General features: G+C 42.3%; 2 protein-coding genes and 1 long non-coding RNA gene across 4 annotated transcripts; 1 reads left to right on the top strand and 2 right to left on the bottom strand.

Moving 5' to 3' along the window:
* Positions 1 to 18: 18 nt before the first annotated feature.
* Positions 19 to 1,344, bottom strand: LOC146295737 (uncharacterized). 2 transcript variants are annotated; one of them, XR_014753297.1, is made up of 3 exons: positions 1,131 to 1,344; positions 1,028 to 1,052; positions 19 to 933 (listed from the first exon to the last, which is right to left on the bottom strand). It is a non-coding gene; the product is annotated as an uncharacterized LOC146295737 (long non-coding RNA). The 2 variants fall into 2 exon arrangements; XR_014753298.1 differs by lacking the exon at positions 1,028 to 1,052 and having other exon boundaries at positions 1,131 to 1,150; positions 1,263 to 1,342.
* Positions 1,345 to 1,773: 429 nt separating this feature from the next.
* LOC146295736 (hepatoma-derived growth factor-like) lies at positions 1,774 to 8,480 on the bottom strand. The gene is made up of 6 exons (XM_084696835.1): positions 7,952 to 8,480; positions 5,906 to 5,982; positions 5,211 to 5,349; positions 4,779 to 5,081; positions 4,462 to 4,638; positions 1,774 to 4,077 (listed from the first exon to the last, which is right to left on the bottom strand). The coding sequence occupies exons 1-6, from the start codon at positions 8,036 to 8,038 to the stop codon at positions 4,057 to 4,059; spliced, it is 804 nt and encodes a 267-aa protein (XP_084552961.1). The 5' UTR covers positions 8,039 to 8,480; the 3' UTR covers positions 1,774 to 4,056.
* A 409-nt stretch (positions 8,481 to 8,889) lies between these two features.
* prcc (proline rich mitotic checkpoint control factor) lies at positions 8,890 to 13,920 on the top strand. Its single transcript, XM_084696833.1, has 7 exons — positions 8,890 to 9,721; positions 9,817 to 9,864; positions 9,986 to 10,507; positions 10,795 to 10,887; positions 11,215 to 11,361; positions 12,103 to 12,168; positions 12,379 to 13,920. Exons 1-7 carry the CDS (start codon positions 9,419 to 9,421, stop codon positions 12,463 to 12,465), a joined length of 1,266 nt encoding a protein of 421 aa, XP_084552959.1. The 5' UTR covers positions 8,890 to 9,418; the 3' UTR covers positions 12,466 to 13,920.
* The last annotated feature ends 97 nt before the right edge of the window (positions 13,921 to 14,017 follow it).

The following is a 14,017-nucleotide window of genomic DNA, read 5'->3' as shown; positions in this document are numbered from 1 at the left end:
CAGACACAAATCGTAACAACTTGTATTGCGACCACCGGCACCAAGACGACAAAAATCGTTACATTTAGGCCACGAAAACGTACTCTTTACTTACTTTAACAAGATATACTAAACCTGAAATTGTATGTGGGCCGATTTGTTCCATCCTGAGGAGGGAAATCGGAAATACTGAATTGGAATCATCTATCATTTTTTTTCACTGGGAAAGCTAGACAAATCTAATCTAACTAGCTATTATGCTCACCGGAAGAATTGATTTTGTTCTGTATTCTAATGGCACATTAATACCCACCTGAATGAGGTGCCAGTGCTGGTGCGCTAAGGCCTAACTAACTTCATCCAAACAGTAGCCTAAAATCATGTTTAATGCAAATAAACAAAACAAAAACGCGCTGTTTTCGTAAAGTAAACAAGAACACCGATATATTATGTTACAGTAGGCTATAAGTTTATTCTCAAACATCATTTTTCATGTTCCAGTCTTAAGTTCTGTGTTATCCGGTGTTGTGTTGGGAATAAGCTTTTCTCTATGTCCTCCACCTCCATGGATAGTTTGAGTTCTGTCATTGTTACAGCACTCTGACCCCATGTGCAAAGAAGATTGCAAGTGTCCGTGTTGAATCCGAGTCCTCTAAGGAGTTGACTGCAAGTACTCTGAGAGGCTTTCAGGAACACGTCTGCCATCTTCAGTACCACCGTGCCAGTGACGTGTAGGACGACTAATTCGTACTCTTCGATACTGCATTCCTCCAACCCTTTTGAAATTCTCCCGTTGTCCTCTCGGCAAGTCCAGAGCTCAACAACAACTTGCTTGTCCTTGTACTTGGTCAAAGCTGCATCAACTTTTTGGCTAACCAGCATAATTATACTCTCCGGCACTCGGAGCCTGACTTGGCTGTCATCCAATGGGTCGCTTTCGTTCGTTTTAGTTTTCTGGAACAATTAGACGAAGCATTGATGTTTGTAAACGAACAACATCTGTATTTATGTATGTATAAATGTGTTTTTGAGGTTTTATAAATCATACTGGCATTTTCACTGTCTCAGCCTTCCTGTAAAGAAGTACCAAATTAGATAAAATTACAAACCATTAAATAGTTTGTCTGGGTATGTGCAAGAAAGATAATTACCTTTCCATGTAGGCCTTTGTCTTCCAAGCATGGGACGAATGGAAGAAACACATTCGGTTAATATTGACACATGTACCTACTTACCTTTCTTGTAGCAGAATCCTGATAATATGTCCTAAACTACTTTCATACCTTATTCCCTTTCTTTGGCATTGCTGTTTGTGTTAAAAATTACCTTTATGTAAAAATAATTCTGTGCTTTTAGAATGTTCTATTAAATGTGTAAAAAATAATAAAATAATGCATGTTGTTATGCATGTTGTTATGCAACTAATGATTCTGTCATCTTATTGAATTGGAACAGGGTTTTAGTAATTAATAATTCGTTTATATAATAGAAAAGACTTGAACATTTTAAAAGCATGATTTATAAAAAAATCATTAGAAATGGTGCTGGACTACAGCAAAAATATGATATAACTGGTTCTAAGATGCAGTGTCCTGTTTGACTGTGCTAAATCTCCACCTAGTGGTTAAAATACACACCAGAGATATGCTGTTGCATTTTCTGCTTTTAAAGAAGTACATTGTGGTATAATCAAATAGGCTTACCAAACTGAGAGTAATGGTGAGTTTCAAAGAAAACATGTTTGGAAATGTATCATTTTATACAATTAACTTAAAATAAGAAAACAGTCTTGAGTAATTTTCTAATCAACATGTTTATTGGTTTCAACCAAAGAGACGGGGGCTACACTGGCAAGTAAAGCTAAACGGCAGGTTGATAAGATAATCACGAAGTATTACAATTAAATCAAGTGCGGATGGTGCAAGGTTTCAGCTTTGACAATAACTTTAAATTTAGTGAGCAATGGTGGTGTGATGTGAAAGTTTAGATAAAACAAAATTAAAATACAACGCCGGTTCAGAACCACACCGCAGGTTGGTCTCGAAAGGTCTACAAACGAGGTTCATGAACAGGTTCAAGATCACTCCACACATCAATACCAATGCCGGGCTTTGAAGGGTCCCCTGCATTGCTTTCCAAATGCTGAAATCAGCATAACTGATCGCTGATATGATTTTCTTTTAAAGCCACACTTGATACAAAAACATTAAACAAAACAAAAAAACATTGAATTAACTTGAATCAGTGACATTTAAAAAAAACATCCAATAAGGAGTGATTACAATAGACTTGTAAACTCAAACATTATAACAGAATATACAGGTACCCATCAACTCACTCCCCCTCAAAATGAGAACAGCACAGTTAGAAATCAATGTTTCAGCAAATTACATAAAACCTTAATAATTGACTCAATAAGGGTTGCCTCAAAATGAAATGTAAAATATATATATATCACAAATAACATTAGTAAGAACTCTTCTTTAGTAAGGACGTCCCTAAGAAGTTACTGGAAAAAGCTTGTTTCAAACGTCTAAATCTGGTAAAGCAAAGCAACAAATTCGATTTCTTCCAGTTCAGAAAACGCTCACTCTGGGTATGTATGGCCAAAGATTTTATATTTTTTTGCTCTCTCAACCTTTGGACTAAACTGAGTGCAAGACAGCAGCAGACATTTTATCTAGTTGCTGAAACATATTAGCAATGCCACAATATACTGTGAAAATAGTCAATTTCACAAGTTTATTTGTGTATAAATGAACTACTTATGACAAACTTAGAGTGGATAAATTCAGACAGCAGCAGTAGGCGATTCTGAAAGAGACTAGCAACACATGCATGTCCCTCGGGTAGACTGAAGGTAGCGAGAAAATCATCTCAACTGTACTGAGACATGGACCTTCTTCTGTTATATTGTTTATTATCACTCCACCCAAACAACAGGGGGGCAACGTGAACATCCCCAAGGCTAAGATGGAGTTTGACTACATGAACAGCGTTGTTAGTAAATTAACCAGCGTGTAAGAAAATCAATCAGATGACAGGTACATCAAACGTTGCTAAATCAACTTGACCCTTAAATTAATCAAGTTGAAGTCGCTCTTTTTAAGGAAAAAAGTAGTGATCTGTTATTTGTTCCAAACAACTTTTAAGCAATGTATTTCTTTCCTGAAGCACATAATTGTGTCACGCTTCCTTTGCTTAATAAATATTTAGGATATTTCCTAAATGTAAATAAGGGTGTGTATATACGTGAAGTGGAGATTCCATTACCATTAATTGTTTTATTTTCTGAATCAGGTTTATTCGAAATGCATATGACGTTCAAAAACAAATACCAGTGGGATCATTTGGTCAAATGCCATGTTGCACACAAGACAGAACGGCAGACGCTACAAAGCATATAGTGTTTAACTAGCAACAACCTGACAGTGAACTAGGTCAAGAGGCAAAGTATACCAATGAAATAATCAAAAAAATCTGTCAGCTAAAAGAGAAAAGAAGAACATACTACTATGATGTATACACCTTCAAGCCATGGAAAGCAACCTCAGATGTCTTCTTTCAGAGAGCACAACAGTCAGCAGAAAACTATGTAGTATACATTTAGAACTGAAACCAGGAAAAAAAGGACTTCTGTCTTTATCGAATTATTGTATGATTGTAATGTGTACTTTTCACCAAATCGTGTTGAAATTTACGTTGAGAGACAGGTGGTTGCTCCCTAGTCTAAACTGTAATGCCATTTACAGCTAGCAGCCAGACTTTGTAATTGCACTTAAAATAAAACAATTAAGGAAATATACACCATAATCTTATTTCAATTTGAGCCTCAAAGTGCTCAAATTTCAATTTGACTTCAAATCAACAAAACCTTTATCCTGGAATATACAATATCCCGAACTGGCAAAAGAGGTTTTTTTTTATGCCTTTCAATATATACTGTATATGTATATAGGTTAAAAACTCTTCCATGACTTAAACAGCAGAAATCTAGCATCCTGAAGCTTCTCCTTTCGATCCTCCAAAAATCCCAGGAAAAATCCAGAAGCCCTGGTCCCTTTGGGGGAATTGGTGTTAAGCACTTTCCGTCATAGACTGAAATAAAATCAGAAGGAGAATTTTTTTTGGTTTACTTTAAGTTTCAAGTTCTGAGCTTTGTCAAATAAATAACCAAAGTGTAACAATTTACATTACAGACTGTCATTCAGATATGGAGGGGTATGGTAACTGATCTTGTTAACCTGTATATCAGTCACAGAATACACATACACACATCACAGTTACATACCAAACATTAATCAAAATGTTTAAAACACATTGAACCTTGCGTTTACAAAATCTTTCCATAACAGGCTCAGGGACCTGGGTTCGAATCCCACCTTCGCTCTTTGCTGCATGTCTTCCCCTCTGAATCTCCCTGCCTTTCCTGTCACACTTCACTTACAAAATATCAAATAAAGCAAGAAAAACAAAGCCAACCTTCTCAGGGGCTAGCCGTCCCTGGATCCCTGGGTTCGCCTGACCCTCAGCCTTCGAGTTGCCCACAGATGACTTGGGCCCCACCTTGTCATTGTGCTTCACCTCCACATCAGCCTTCTTCCCATCCGTCTTTGAGTCCCCCTCCCCTTGGATCTCCTTTGGCCGCTTTGAGGAGGCCTGGAAATGGCGAAGGGCGAGAAAAAGACGGAATAGTTATGCTTACGTTGTTTTCTAAGAGAGAAAAAAAAACAACAAAAAAACACACCTTCCTGTTCAATGTTGACTACGTATGAGACAGGGGTGCGATTATCACTCACATCCGCGGAATCAGCAACTTTCCGTTTGGCTCCAGCCCTGTCGTTCTTCTCATCGATGACAAGGGCACCCTCGTCCTCGTCGCTGCTGCCCTCTGTAGGCCCCTTCAGCGCCCCGCCGGTCTTCAGTGCCCCATCAGTCTTCTGTGCCCCATCAGTCTTCTGTGCCCCGCCAGTCTTCTGCGCCCCGCCAGTCTTCTGCGCCCCGCCAGTCTTCTGCGCCCCGCCAGTCTTCTGTGCCCCGCCAGTCTTCTGCGCCCCGCCAGTCTCCTCCCCCCCATCGGACAGTGTATCCTTCTTGGCTGGCTGGGAGAGGGAATGAGAAACACAACGGCAGGTTAGGCACAGGAACCGAAAGGTCAAAATGCAGTATGCACATATAGCTTTGAACTCGTCTTTAGAGGATATACCATAAAATACTTATTTTTTTTTTACCTCATAGCCAGCATGTGTGACAGTAGGGTTGTTCTCTATTTCCCAAAGGCCCTCGCTGAAACCTTTCCGTTTGGTGGGTTTTCCAAACTTCTCCTTGCACTCTTCGTAGGGGAACAGATCCTTGGGCCCCAGAAAAGCCCTGACATCGTGGAGGGCACAAAGAGCTTAGAAAACAACTGCATCAGAGCCTACATGGTACCCAGGGCACTGTGGTAAGGGGCCTCAGAGCCTACATCGAACACACACTAATCCTGTAAGCTACCGGAGTGCCCCAAATATTTTTTTTTCATTTTTATACAGGCTGCACATACTCCTATAAAACTGCACCTAAACTAACCTAAAGTAGGTTTGAAGTAAGGATTCTGTTTTTGCTGATATGCCTGGTCAGCGGACCACATGAATGAGAGGAGGTCTACTGCTCCTAGTGGTAAGAGTCTATTTAGTAATAATAATAACATTTTAAGTATGGGACTCAGATAGCTGAGCGGTTAGGGAGTTGGGCTATTCATCAGAAGGCTGCCGGTTCGATTCACGGCTGTGACTAATAACGTTGTGTCCTTGGGCAAGGCACTTCACCCTACTTGCCTTGGGGAAAATGTCCCTGTACTTAGTGTAAGCCACTCTGGGTAAGAATGTCTGCTAAATGACTAAATGTAATGTAAATCTAAGTATAATTATTAGAAGTGGATACTTACGTCTCGTGTGTCCCGAAGAAGAACACTTGATACTTGTTGGAGGGTGATTTAACAGCGCCTTCAGGCAACTCATCGATCTGTTGATGAATGAGAAAACAGTGGGAGTGTATAAACAATTATGACAACGTAGGCTATATTAACACACGTCAGATGAGACAGGTGTTTGAAACAGGCTGCACTTTTATAATCCCGTCGTTGGCGTTTCTCCCATGCTCGGTCACAAATATATCTCACAAGGTGCCATACTAAATTAAGGATGCACATTGAATACTGCGCTGTGAATGCCTTGTCTCAGTAACCTAAATTCAATCCCATTCACTTTTGAGGGAAGTGAATGGGAAGTAGTTAGAGGGCTATAGAGCGCACACACACAGTCTGTCAGCTGTGTGTGTTTCAGGATAAAGCTCATCTGTTCAGTGAAAACTGAACACAAACCCACGCACAAATACCCATAGTCCAAACTAAACAAGATCAACAAATCAAGGTGGTGGTGGTGGCTACAGTAAGGTCCTCACAGCTGCGCACCAAACTCACTGTAAACTAAAATGTAATCAACCATACTAGAACAGATATATTCAGACCAATTAGGGTTTATTCTGCATGTTTATTGAATTTCCTTCAGGATCAATAAAGTAAACTGAATATTAGAAAATTATGTGTTAATCTCATTTTTTTTTAAAGGTTTCCCTTACATTTGACACATTTATCCATAACAAGAATATACAAATATTGCATATATTAAGTATAGTACAGATTACCAAGGACCAGCTGTGATTGCTTAAATTTACTGGTCCAGCTTTTATGGCTTCAACCTGGATTTTAGTCAACATCTCTAAGTTCCATATATTTCCCTGAACTACATAATTTAGATCATCATAATATCTCATTTTAGATAATCCGTCAGGCTAGCCATCCGTTACAGTTTGGACACTGTGCCCGTGACCCAGCCCGCCTCACTGCAACTCCCTCTTCGGGCATCATGCCAGGAAGGCCTGTACACGTGCCCATATAATGCCAGTGTGAAAGATTGTGAATGGCGTGTGCGAGGCAGGGCGTAGACAGGTCAAATAGAGCGGGGTTGTTAAAATTATTGTTGTGAAGGATCAAGTACAAGTCTTGTTGGTTTTAGGATTGTATTGTCCCCTGTGAACGACTATGGGCGAGAATACAAGTACATTCGTTTACTAGGCTATTTAATATGAAACTCCGAAATAGTAATGGAGGTCATGGTGACTGTTGGTTAAGTAATGACTTGATGACAGTAGCAACTGTAGTGTCGAGAACTAAGCACCTCACCAACTCTGATTATCCATGATTAGCGCTGTTAGTGACCCATGTTAAAGTGTCTGTAAGTTTTACACGCCTGCGGCAGTTCTTCTGAAAACTACAGGATTTCGAGTATCCTTGAAATTTGATTGAACTGAATCCATTCCTTCGGTAGTGCCATTTATCAACACTGCTGCCGCCAAAACGTGTGGGTTGTTAAAGATTAAATGGTTCAGCCGCTAACTGCTGCTTGCTCTAATCATGTAAAACAGTTACAACGTCGATTCAAAGTTTCAATTTCGCACATTATGATTATGTCGCTGTAACGTTATAAACCTTACATCCCTTTCACGTGGCGTGTAAGGACAAATTTAGGAACACAGCACGGTTGGACTTGCATGTAAGGCGGGATTTAGTATTTGTTTACATACACGGGGGTCTGAACAGTCAAGCTCACAATTGGAATAAGGTTAGGCCTCTGTAACAAAATGAAAGGGTTTGCCGGACTATCATTCAGTACCCAAAACTAAAATAAGCATCCGAGCTCAGGGTATCCTACATGGTATATTGGAATATCCGAAATTGAAACAATAAATAGGTTAGCTAGTCTGCACTCATAACGATTAAAAGCGGGCAACCATAAGCTACACAAATAAACTTTTGCATGGACGCGGTAGGCCTCATTGCAGAGCATAGCTTATAGTTAACAAATGGAACATGAAGGTGAGAAACCAACATATTGGTACTTAAAACGGATGGTAAATCTACTAAGTTGCTTACCCTTGCGGGCCAATGAGGATATCCCTTCATTTTCGCAAACACGAGATCCCCAGGCTTGTATTCCTTTTGCCTATTGGATCTCGGCATATTTTCCCCGAAAGAAGCCTACTGAGCTTTCAAAGCTGTAAATCTGAAAAGCAAAATAACGCTAGATACAAAAATTTGTATTTCTTGTCCAACAATTAGATAACGTTAGGTCTTCGGCTTTTACATCAAAATTGATCACGCGTAGAAAATTGGAACGTGGAGGCTAGCTAAAATGTGCACGTTTTACTACTTCTGTGGCGTGCGTTAGTTAAGGTGCTGTAGCATTATATTCCGTGTTTTAAAATAAATACAAATATATTCCCTTGGATCTGCTACTTAGTGGTCTCTCGACTTGTTTTTGTTTGAAATTGAAACCGCTTCCCTCTTCTCAGACGCATACCCTGGTAGCTAGCTAATTCTAGTTGCAACGAGATTGATTAGTGTGGTCTACCCTGCGAATAAAACGTAGCTCGGCGCCATGGCATGTTCTGTTCAGTTCGAACTGAATGCCTCTTAGACAGTGGTAATCACACACAGAGAAATCCTGTCGTCGCAGTTCCATGGGCAATCAAACTACAAAAAACACACCAATGATAGGCTGGCTATATTATAAAACAAACTAAATGTAATTTTACTCTGTCAACCTGCAGTGTTGTTGAGATGGGTGGACCTTAACTCGAGGGAAATATATATATATGACAGAGAATATAGGTTTGTCCTTACCAAAGGCAGCGCACACCCCATTCAAAATTTAAAAATAAATGTATCGTAAAAGGCTATACATGTTCTTACTCTAAGCATATTACCAAATAGAAATGTATTGCCAACGTCGGTTTTTATCAAACAAATCCAGTAGAATGCGGGATGCGCAGGAACACTTGCGCCGAAGCTGCGCCAAAAGTAGCTACTCGAACAGTTCTGTTTTGAGCGCATCATCGATGGCAGCAGCAGCAGAAATGAACATGCTATCATTTTCAAATACAATTTGATATACATTTCACGTTTCAAAGGTTCCTTTTGCGTGGGAACCAGTGTTCTTGCGCAAATCATCTCTAGATCATGCGGTATTACAAGTCGCACGGAATTGTCTTAAACTGCGCACGAAAAGACTGTTAATCCACCCTCGGCGGCCTTTGACGCACTAATCAAGCAGTGAATCCCCGGTCACAGTTTGGAATTATGGCCGTACTCTGTTTTGTTTGAAAGCAAGTGATTGCTGTCTTTTCCTTTGTAAAGCCACGTGTAGTTTGTTATAGTTTTTCCTCAGGCAAATAATATCCAAAAGAAAGCGAGCGCATTCTGCGTTTCAGTAGTTTGCATCTGTGTAATACGCCAGTCACACGACAAGAAAAAGGCCTTTTCGTTGGAAGTGTGTAGCGAGGTAGCTACTTTGTACTTTGCATTCTATGCCCCCAACGAGTTCGTACAGAAACAACAATAATGTCTTTGGTAGCCTACGGGAGCAGTGATGACAGCGATTCAGAGGAAACGTCAACATCTGGTAGCAAGTCTGCAGGTCTTTTCGCCCTTCTCCCCTCTCCCAAAAAGTCTATATCTGGACCACCAAACAGAGATGCATCAACACACTCCTCTGCGATAAGGAGCACTTTGTCCAACGACGATGCTGCAGAGAACACACCGGCCCGGTCTCAAACACTGAAAGGCGGGCTGCTTTTTGACTTGCCGAAACCGAAGAAGCGAACAGAGCCTGTGAAAATCACCATACCACAACTTAATAAAGATGTAAGTTGACCTGCTATTTTGAAGTTTATCTCCATGAATGAAAAGTAGTTTCAAAAAGAGACGACTCAATTTTGTGACGATGTTATTGTTTACAGTCAGATTCAGATGAAGACGAACCAGCCAGGAAGAGAGCAGTGCCCCAGGTAAGAAATGTCTTGTTTACATTTTACAATCTTCTCAATGTCTAAACCTAGTCAACCTTAGACTGACCTATTAATCTACACCCCCCCTCCCCATTGCACTTTTTCTGCCTTCCTGGTTAAGGGGTCAGGCCTCTCCTCTCTCTTACCGCAACCTAGAAACATGACCATAAAGGAGACCGGCAGGTCCCTGGTGCCACACACCCTCACCAAGCGCCCCGACCCCAAGGCCTCCAAGCCCACCAAGCCCTCCATCACCCAGGGACTCTCCAACTCTAGCGCCTCCCCTTCAGCCATCAAGGCTGCAGCCAAGTCTGCCGCCCTGCAGCTAGCTAGGCAGATGGCCGCGGACGACCAGGAAAGCGACGAGGAACTCTCCCCAGAAAACTACTTCTCCCTGGGGGACAGCTCACTGCCTCTCCCCGCAGTGGATCCCAGCTTGGACCCAGAACCCGGAGCCCCTTCGGCTCTGCTACCTAATCCGGCGGCGACGGAGACCGGATCCTTCCAGTCTGACGCTCCCCTGGAGTTTGGGCTGGGCGGCGAGGAGGCGTCTGGGAATGTGTGGGTGGGTCCGCAGCATGCACCTCTACATCCTCAGTACCTGGAGCCCTCTGTGGAACCTGCGCCGGAGACCCTCCCACAGGTAACGGGATAACAGGAGGTTACTGATGTCTGGGTTTACAGTTCTTCTGTGCAGAAACATGCTCGAGTGCAGTTGTTTTCAATCCTTATTCAAATAAATGGGTCATTATCAAGCTCAACAGAAGCCTGATAACGACCCATTCATTTGAATCAGGTGTTTTGAAGTAGGGAAATGTCTAAAACATGTAGGGCAGGGGGGGCCGAGGACCAGGATTGAGAACCACTGCTCTAGTGGTAATAATGCAACAATAGAGTAGCATCTACTCATAATGTCCTGTTACCGGGCAGGGTTACTACAATGAGGCGTACTACCAGAACCCTGATCCGTCATTGGCTGAGGCAGACGAGCCTGGCTCCTCCGGCCTCTTCGATGATGAAGCGGTAAGCCTCGGTCGTTCACTTTCCCAGCGCGGCACTACACATGCTGCTTCATGCACACACTGCTGTTGCAAACTACATCCACTCTGTGTTTGGTTGTGGTAGTCAAGGCCGGTTCACAGCCCCAACAACGTCCGACAAACACCAAACATTCTACTGTTGGCTGTTGGGTCGAACATTTTTGGAAAGATACATTTTCACACTGCCCCAACAAACACCAACAGGTATATCATACCAACAATTGTATGGCTGTTGGTGTTTGTTTGTTCAGTGTTGAACTGGCCCTTAGCTGGTTAGCACCAGAGGCTGATGTGTTGCTGTTGTCCCTAGTTCCGGAGGCTGCAGGGGAAGAGGAACAGGGGGAAAGAGGAGGTGAAGTTCCTGGAGATCAAAGGAGACGACCAGCTGAGTGGCAACCAGCAGTGGATGGCGAAGAGCATCACTGAGGAGAAGCAGGAGCGCAAGTCTTTCAGCAAAGTGAGGGGGGCGGGGCAACAGGCTCTGGGGGAGAGAGACAGGCTTTGTGGTAGAGAGACAGGCTCTGGGGTAGAGAGACAGGTTTTGGGGTAGAGAGACAGGCTCTGGGGTAGAGAGACAAGCTCTGGGGTAGAGAGACAGGTTCGGGGGGAGAGAGGCAGGCTCTGGGGTAGAGAGACAAGTTTTGGGGTAGAGAGACAGGCTCTGGGGTAGAGAGACAGGCTCTGGGGTAGAGAGACAGGTTTTGGGGTAGAGAGACAGGCTCTGGGGTAGAGAGACAAGTTTGGGGGGAAAGAGACAGGCTCTGGGGTAGAGAGGCAGGCTCTGGGGTAGAGAGACAAGTTTGGGGGGAGAGAGACAGGCTCTGGGGTAGAGACAGGTTTGGGGGGAGAGAGACAGGCTCTGTGATAGAGAGACAGGTTTGGGGGGAGAGAGACAGGCTCTGTGGTAGAGAGACAGGTTTGGGGGGAGAGAGAGACAGGCTCGGGGGAGACATTAAAGAGATGAGCATGACCGCTAGGAAGGGTGGATGTTGTCACCTTGTTCCACACCTACTAACCCTGATTCATTCTCATCCTGGTCGTGCTGTGGAGGCCGAGGTGCCTGAATTACTGCAGAAACAAGGATTGCGTTATCATACTGCAAACCAAATCCGTGACTGTGTCTGTTAAGTGTATAAGATCAAGTATTACAATAGTACCTGATCTCTGACCTTTTACCTACCTCCACTTGTGTTGACAGAAAAAAGGAGACCAGCCCACAGGACAGCAACGCCGCAAGCACCAGATCACATATCTGATCCATCAGGTGGGTGACACAAACTTCAAACTGTTACAAAACACTCCACACCGAGACCAGTGTTTAGGGATTACTTGACATTTCATTTTGTTGCAACCATCCTATTTTGCATGTCAAACCAAACGAACGATGCTTTGACGGTGCTGAAGAACACGTTGTAGTCTCAGATGTGGTGCTTCCCTGAAGCTAATTTCAGACTATCATGTCCTGTTTCCGTAGGCTAAGGAACGGGAGCTGGAACTGAAGAATAACTGGGCAGAAAACAAGCTGACCCGTCGGCAAACACAGGCTAAATACGGCTTCTAACCCGGAACTCCTCCTGGCATGCAGAATCCCCCCCTCCATGATTAGGATAGGGCAATCCGAAGCAAAAGTCCCTCATCTTTGAGGAAGTACTGTAACCTGGCGACCGTAACCTGGCGACCGTAACCTAGCGACAGAGGATCCCTGTCCTGCCCACTCCATACCTTCCTGGATACCCTCAACATAATACTTCCCTCCTCTTCCCCCGTATTGGTTGACCTCAGATTTGTGTTACTTCCAACATTGTTGATTTATACTAGTTTTGGTGGACTGTTTTTGTATCGTGTGGGTCCTGTAGGGAATGCAGAGTATACACTGTGAATGAGCTGCTCACAGTTGTCACTAAATTGGCTTTTCTTTGGAAATCATTGTTTAGATTCACTTCACCATGTCTGTGGTTTGACCAGGTGAGGAATATAAAAATACCCAGCATATTTCACTTGGTGCTGGAGAAGACATTGGAATATCCAACTAAAAGTAGTGAACATTTAAATAAAAAGAACATTTGTGCAACCTTTTTTTCTTGGGATATCCAATACATCTTTGATAATGGTTCAGCTTTTAAAAAACCAACATCTTCCTACGAAGTTGGACCTGGTACAATTGGTTAATGCTCGTTGGACATCCTTTTTGTAGAGCCTCACAGACTTGAATTAAAGTAATCTCACAAATCTAGTAATATTTCTAGAGAAGAGAGTGGGCTATGACATCTATACAAAGCCAGGAATTTCCCTCCAGACTGATTGAGGTTGAGGTTCAATGAAACCTTGAATAAGGTGTGTAATCTGGAAGAACACTGCCTTTGTGTCTCTGGTTATGGATACCCTGGCTCAGAAAAAGGAATGTGGATTTCCAGGGTTTATTTTACATTCACCATCCTCTGGTCTGGAGACTTTCCAAATGGCTTTTGAGCAACGTATTATATTTGGATCTGAATTAGTTCTAGTCTGCTGTTTTGTAAACAAGTGGACATAATGTTTTGTGTCCTTGTTCTGTCACAGACATAATCTAATCATAGTAGGAAGTCAGTTGGCTTCCAACCAGTGTATAGATATGTGAAACATGACTTTAAAATGGCACCTATCCAATCCTTGAAGATGGTTGAGGCCCTATAAAAATATTTTTAAGTGTTTTAAGGATAGCTTCCTTAAGTGGATGCAATTAAAGCCAGCAGACAACAAAGTCTTAGGATCATGGTGTCACTGACAGCAGCTTCTTAGACATCCTGCATTATCTGGTTTCCAGGAGAACTTAAGCAGAGAAACCTACTCGATCTTTCGACATAAAACATTTACTAAGTTGATAAGTGTTTTAGATATGTAAGAATTTGCAGTGTTATTAGATTGGCAAAAACAAAATACCATCCAAGTAAACTACTCTTTAGTTTTACCCTACACTGTGTATTTGTTACGTGGGTGTGATGTTTAAATTGAAATAAAAATGTAATTTCTGCTCTAATCATTAAAAGCTCTTTTGTATTTACTTCAGTGCTACACAGACTAAACCTGTAGAAATTGGTTTATTTCTTGGTTTGACAGTTCCACTGGATTTGAAA

The sequence above is a fragment of the Hypomesus nipponensis genome, chromosome 4 (genome assembly GCF_054491055.1).
Source record: "Hypomesus nipponensis isolate SF chromosome 4, ASM5449105v1, whole genome shotgun sequence".
In the NCBI taxonomy this organism is placed as follows: domain Eukaryota; kingdom Metazoa; phylum Chordata; class Actinopteri; order Osmeriformes; family Osmeridae; genus Hypomesus; species Hypomesus nipponensis.
The sequence above is the reverse complement of the archived record's forward strand: the minus strand, read 5'-3'. Positions and strand labels throughout refer to the sequence as shown.

Bases quoted from the DNA above. Each gene is read 5' to 3' on its own strand.
- LOC146295736 (XM_084696835.1), bottom strand. From the start codon at position 8,038: ATGCCGAGATCCAATAGGCAAAAGGAATACAAGCCTGGGGATCTCGTG. The intron at 5,983-7,951 runs GTAAGCAACTTA...ATTCATCAACAG, and splicing joins ATCCTCATTGGCCCGCAAGG to ATCGATGAGTTGCCTGAAGG. The intron at 5,350-5,905 runs GTAAGTATCCAC...CCACGATGTCAG, and splicing joins TTCTTCGGGACACACGAGAC to GGCTTTTCTGGGGCCCAAGG.
- prcc (XM_084696833.1), top strand. From the start codon at position 9,419: ATGTCTTTGGTAGCCTACGGGAGCAGTGATGACAGCGATTCAGAGGAA. The intron at 9,722-9,816 runs GTAAGTTGACCT...TATTGTTTACAG, and splicing joins TACCACAACTTAATAAAGAT to TCAGATTCAGATGAAGACGA. The intron at 9,865-9,985 runs GTAAGAAATGTC...TTCCTGGTTAAG, and splicing joins GGAAGAGAGCAGTGCCCCAG to GGGTCAGGCCTCTCCTCTCT.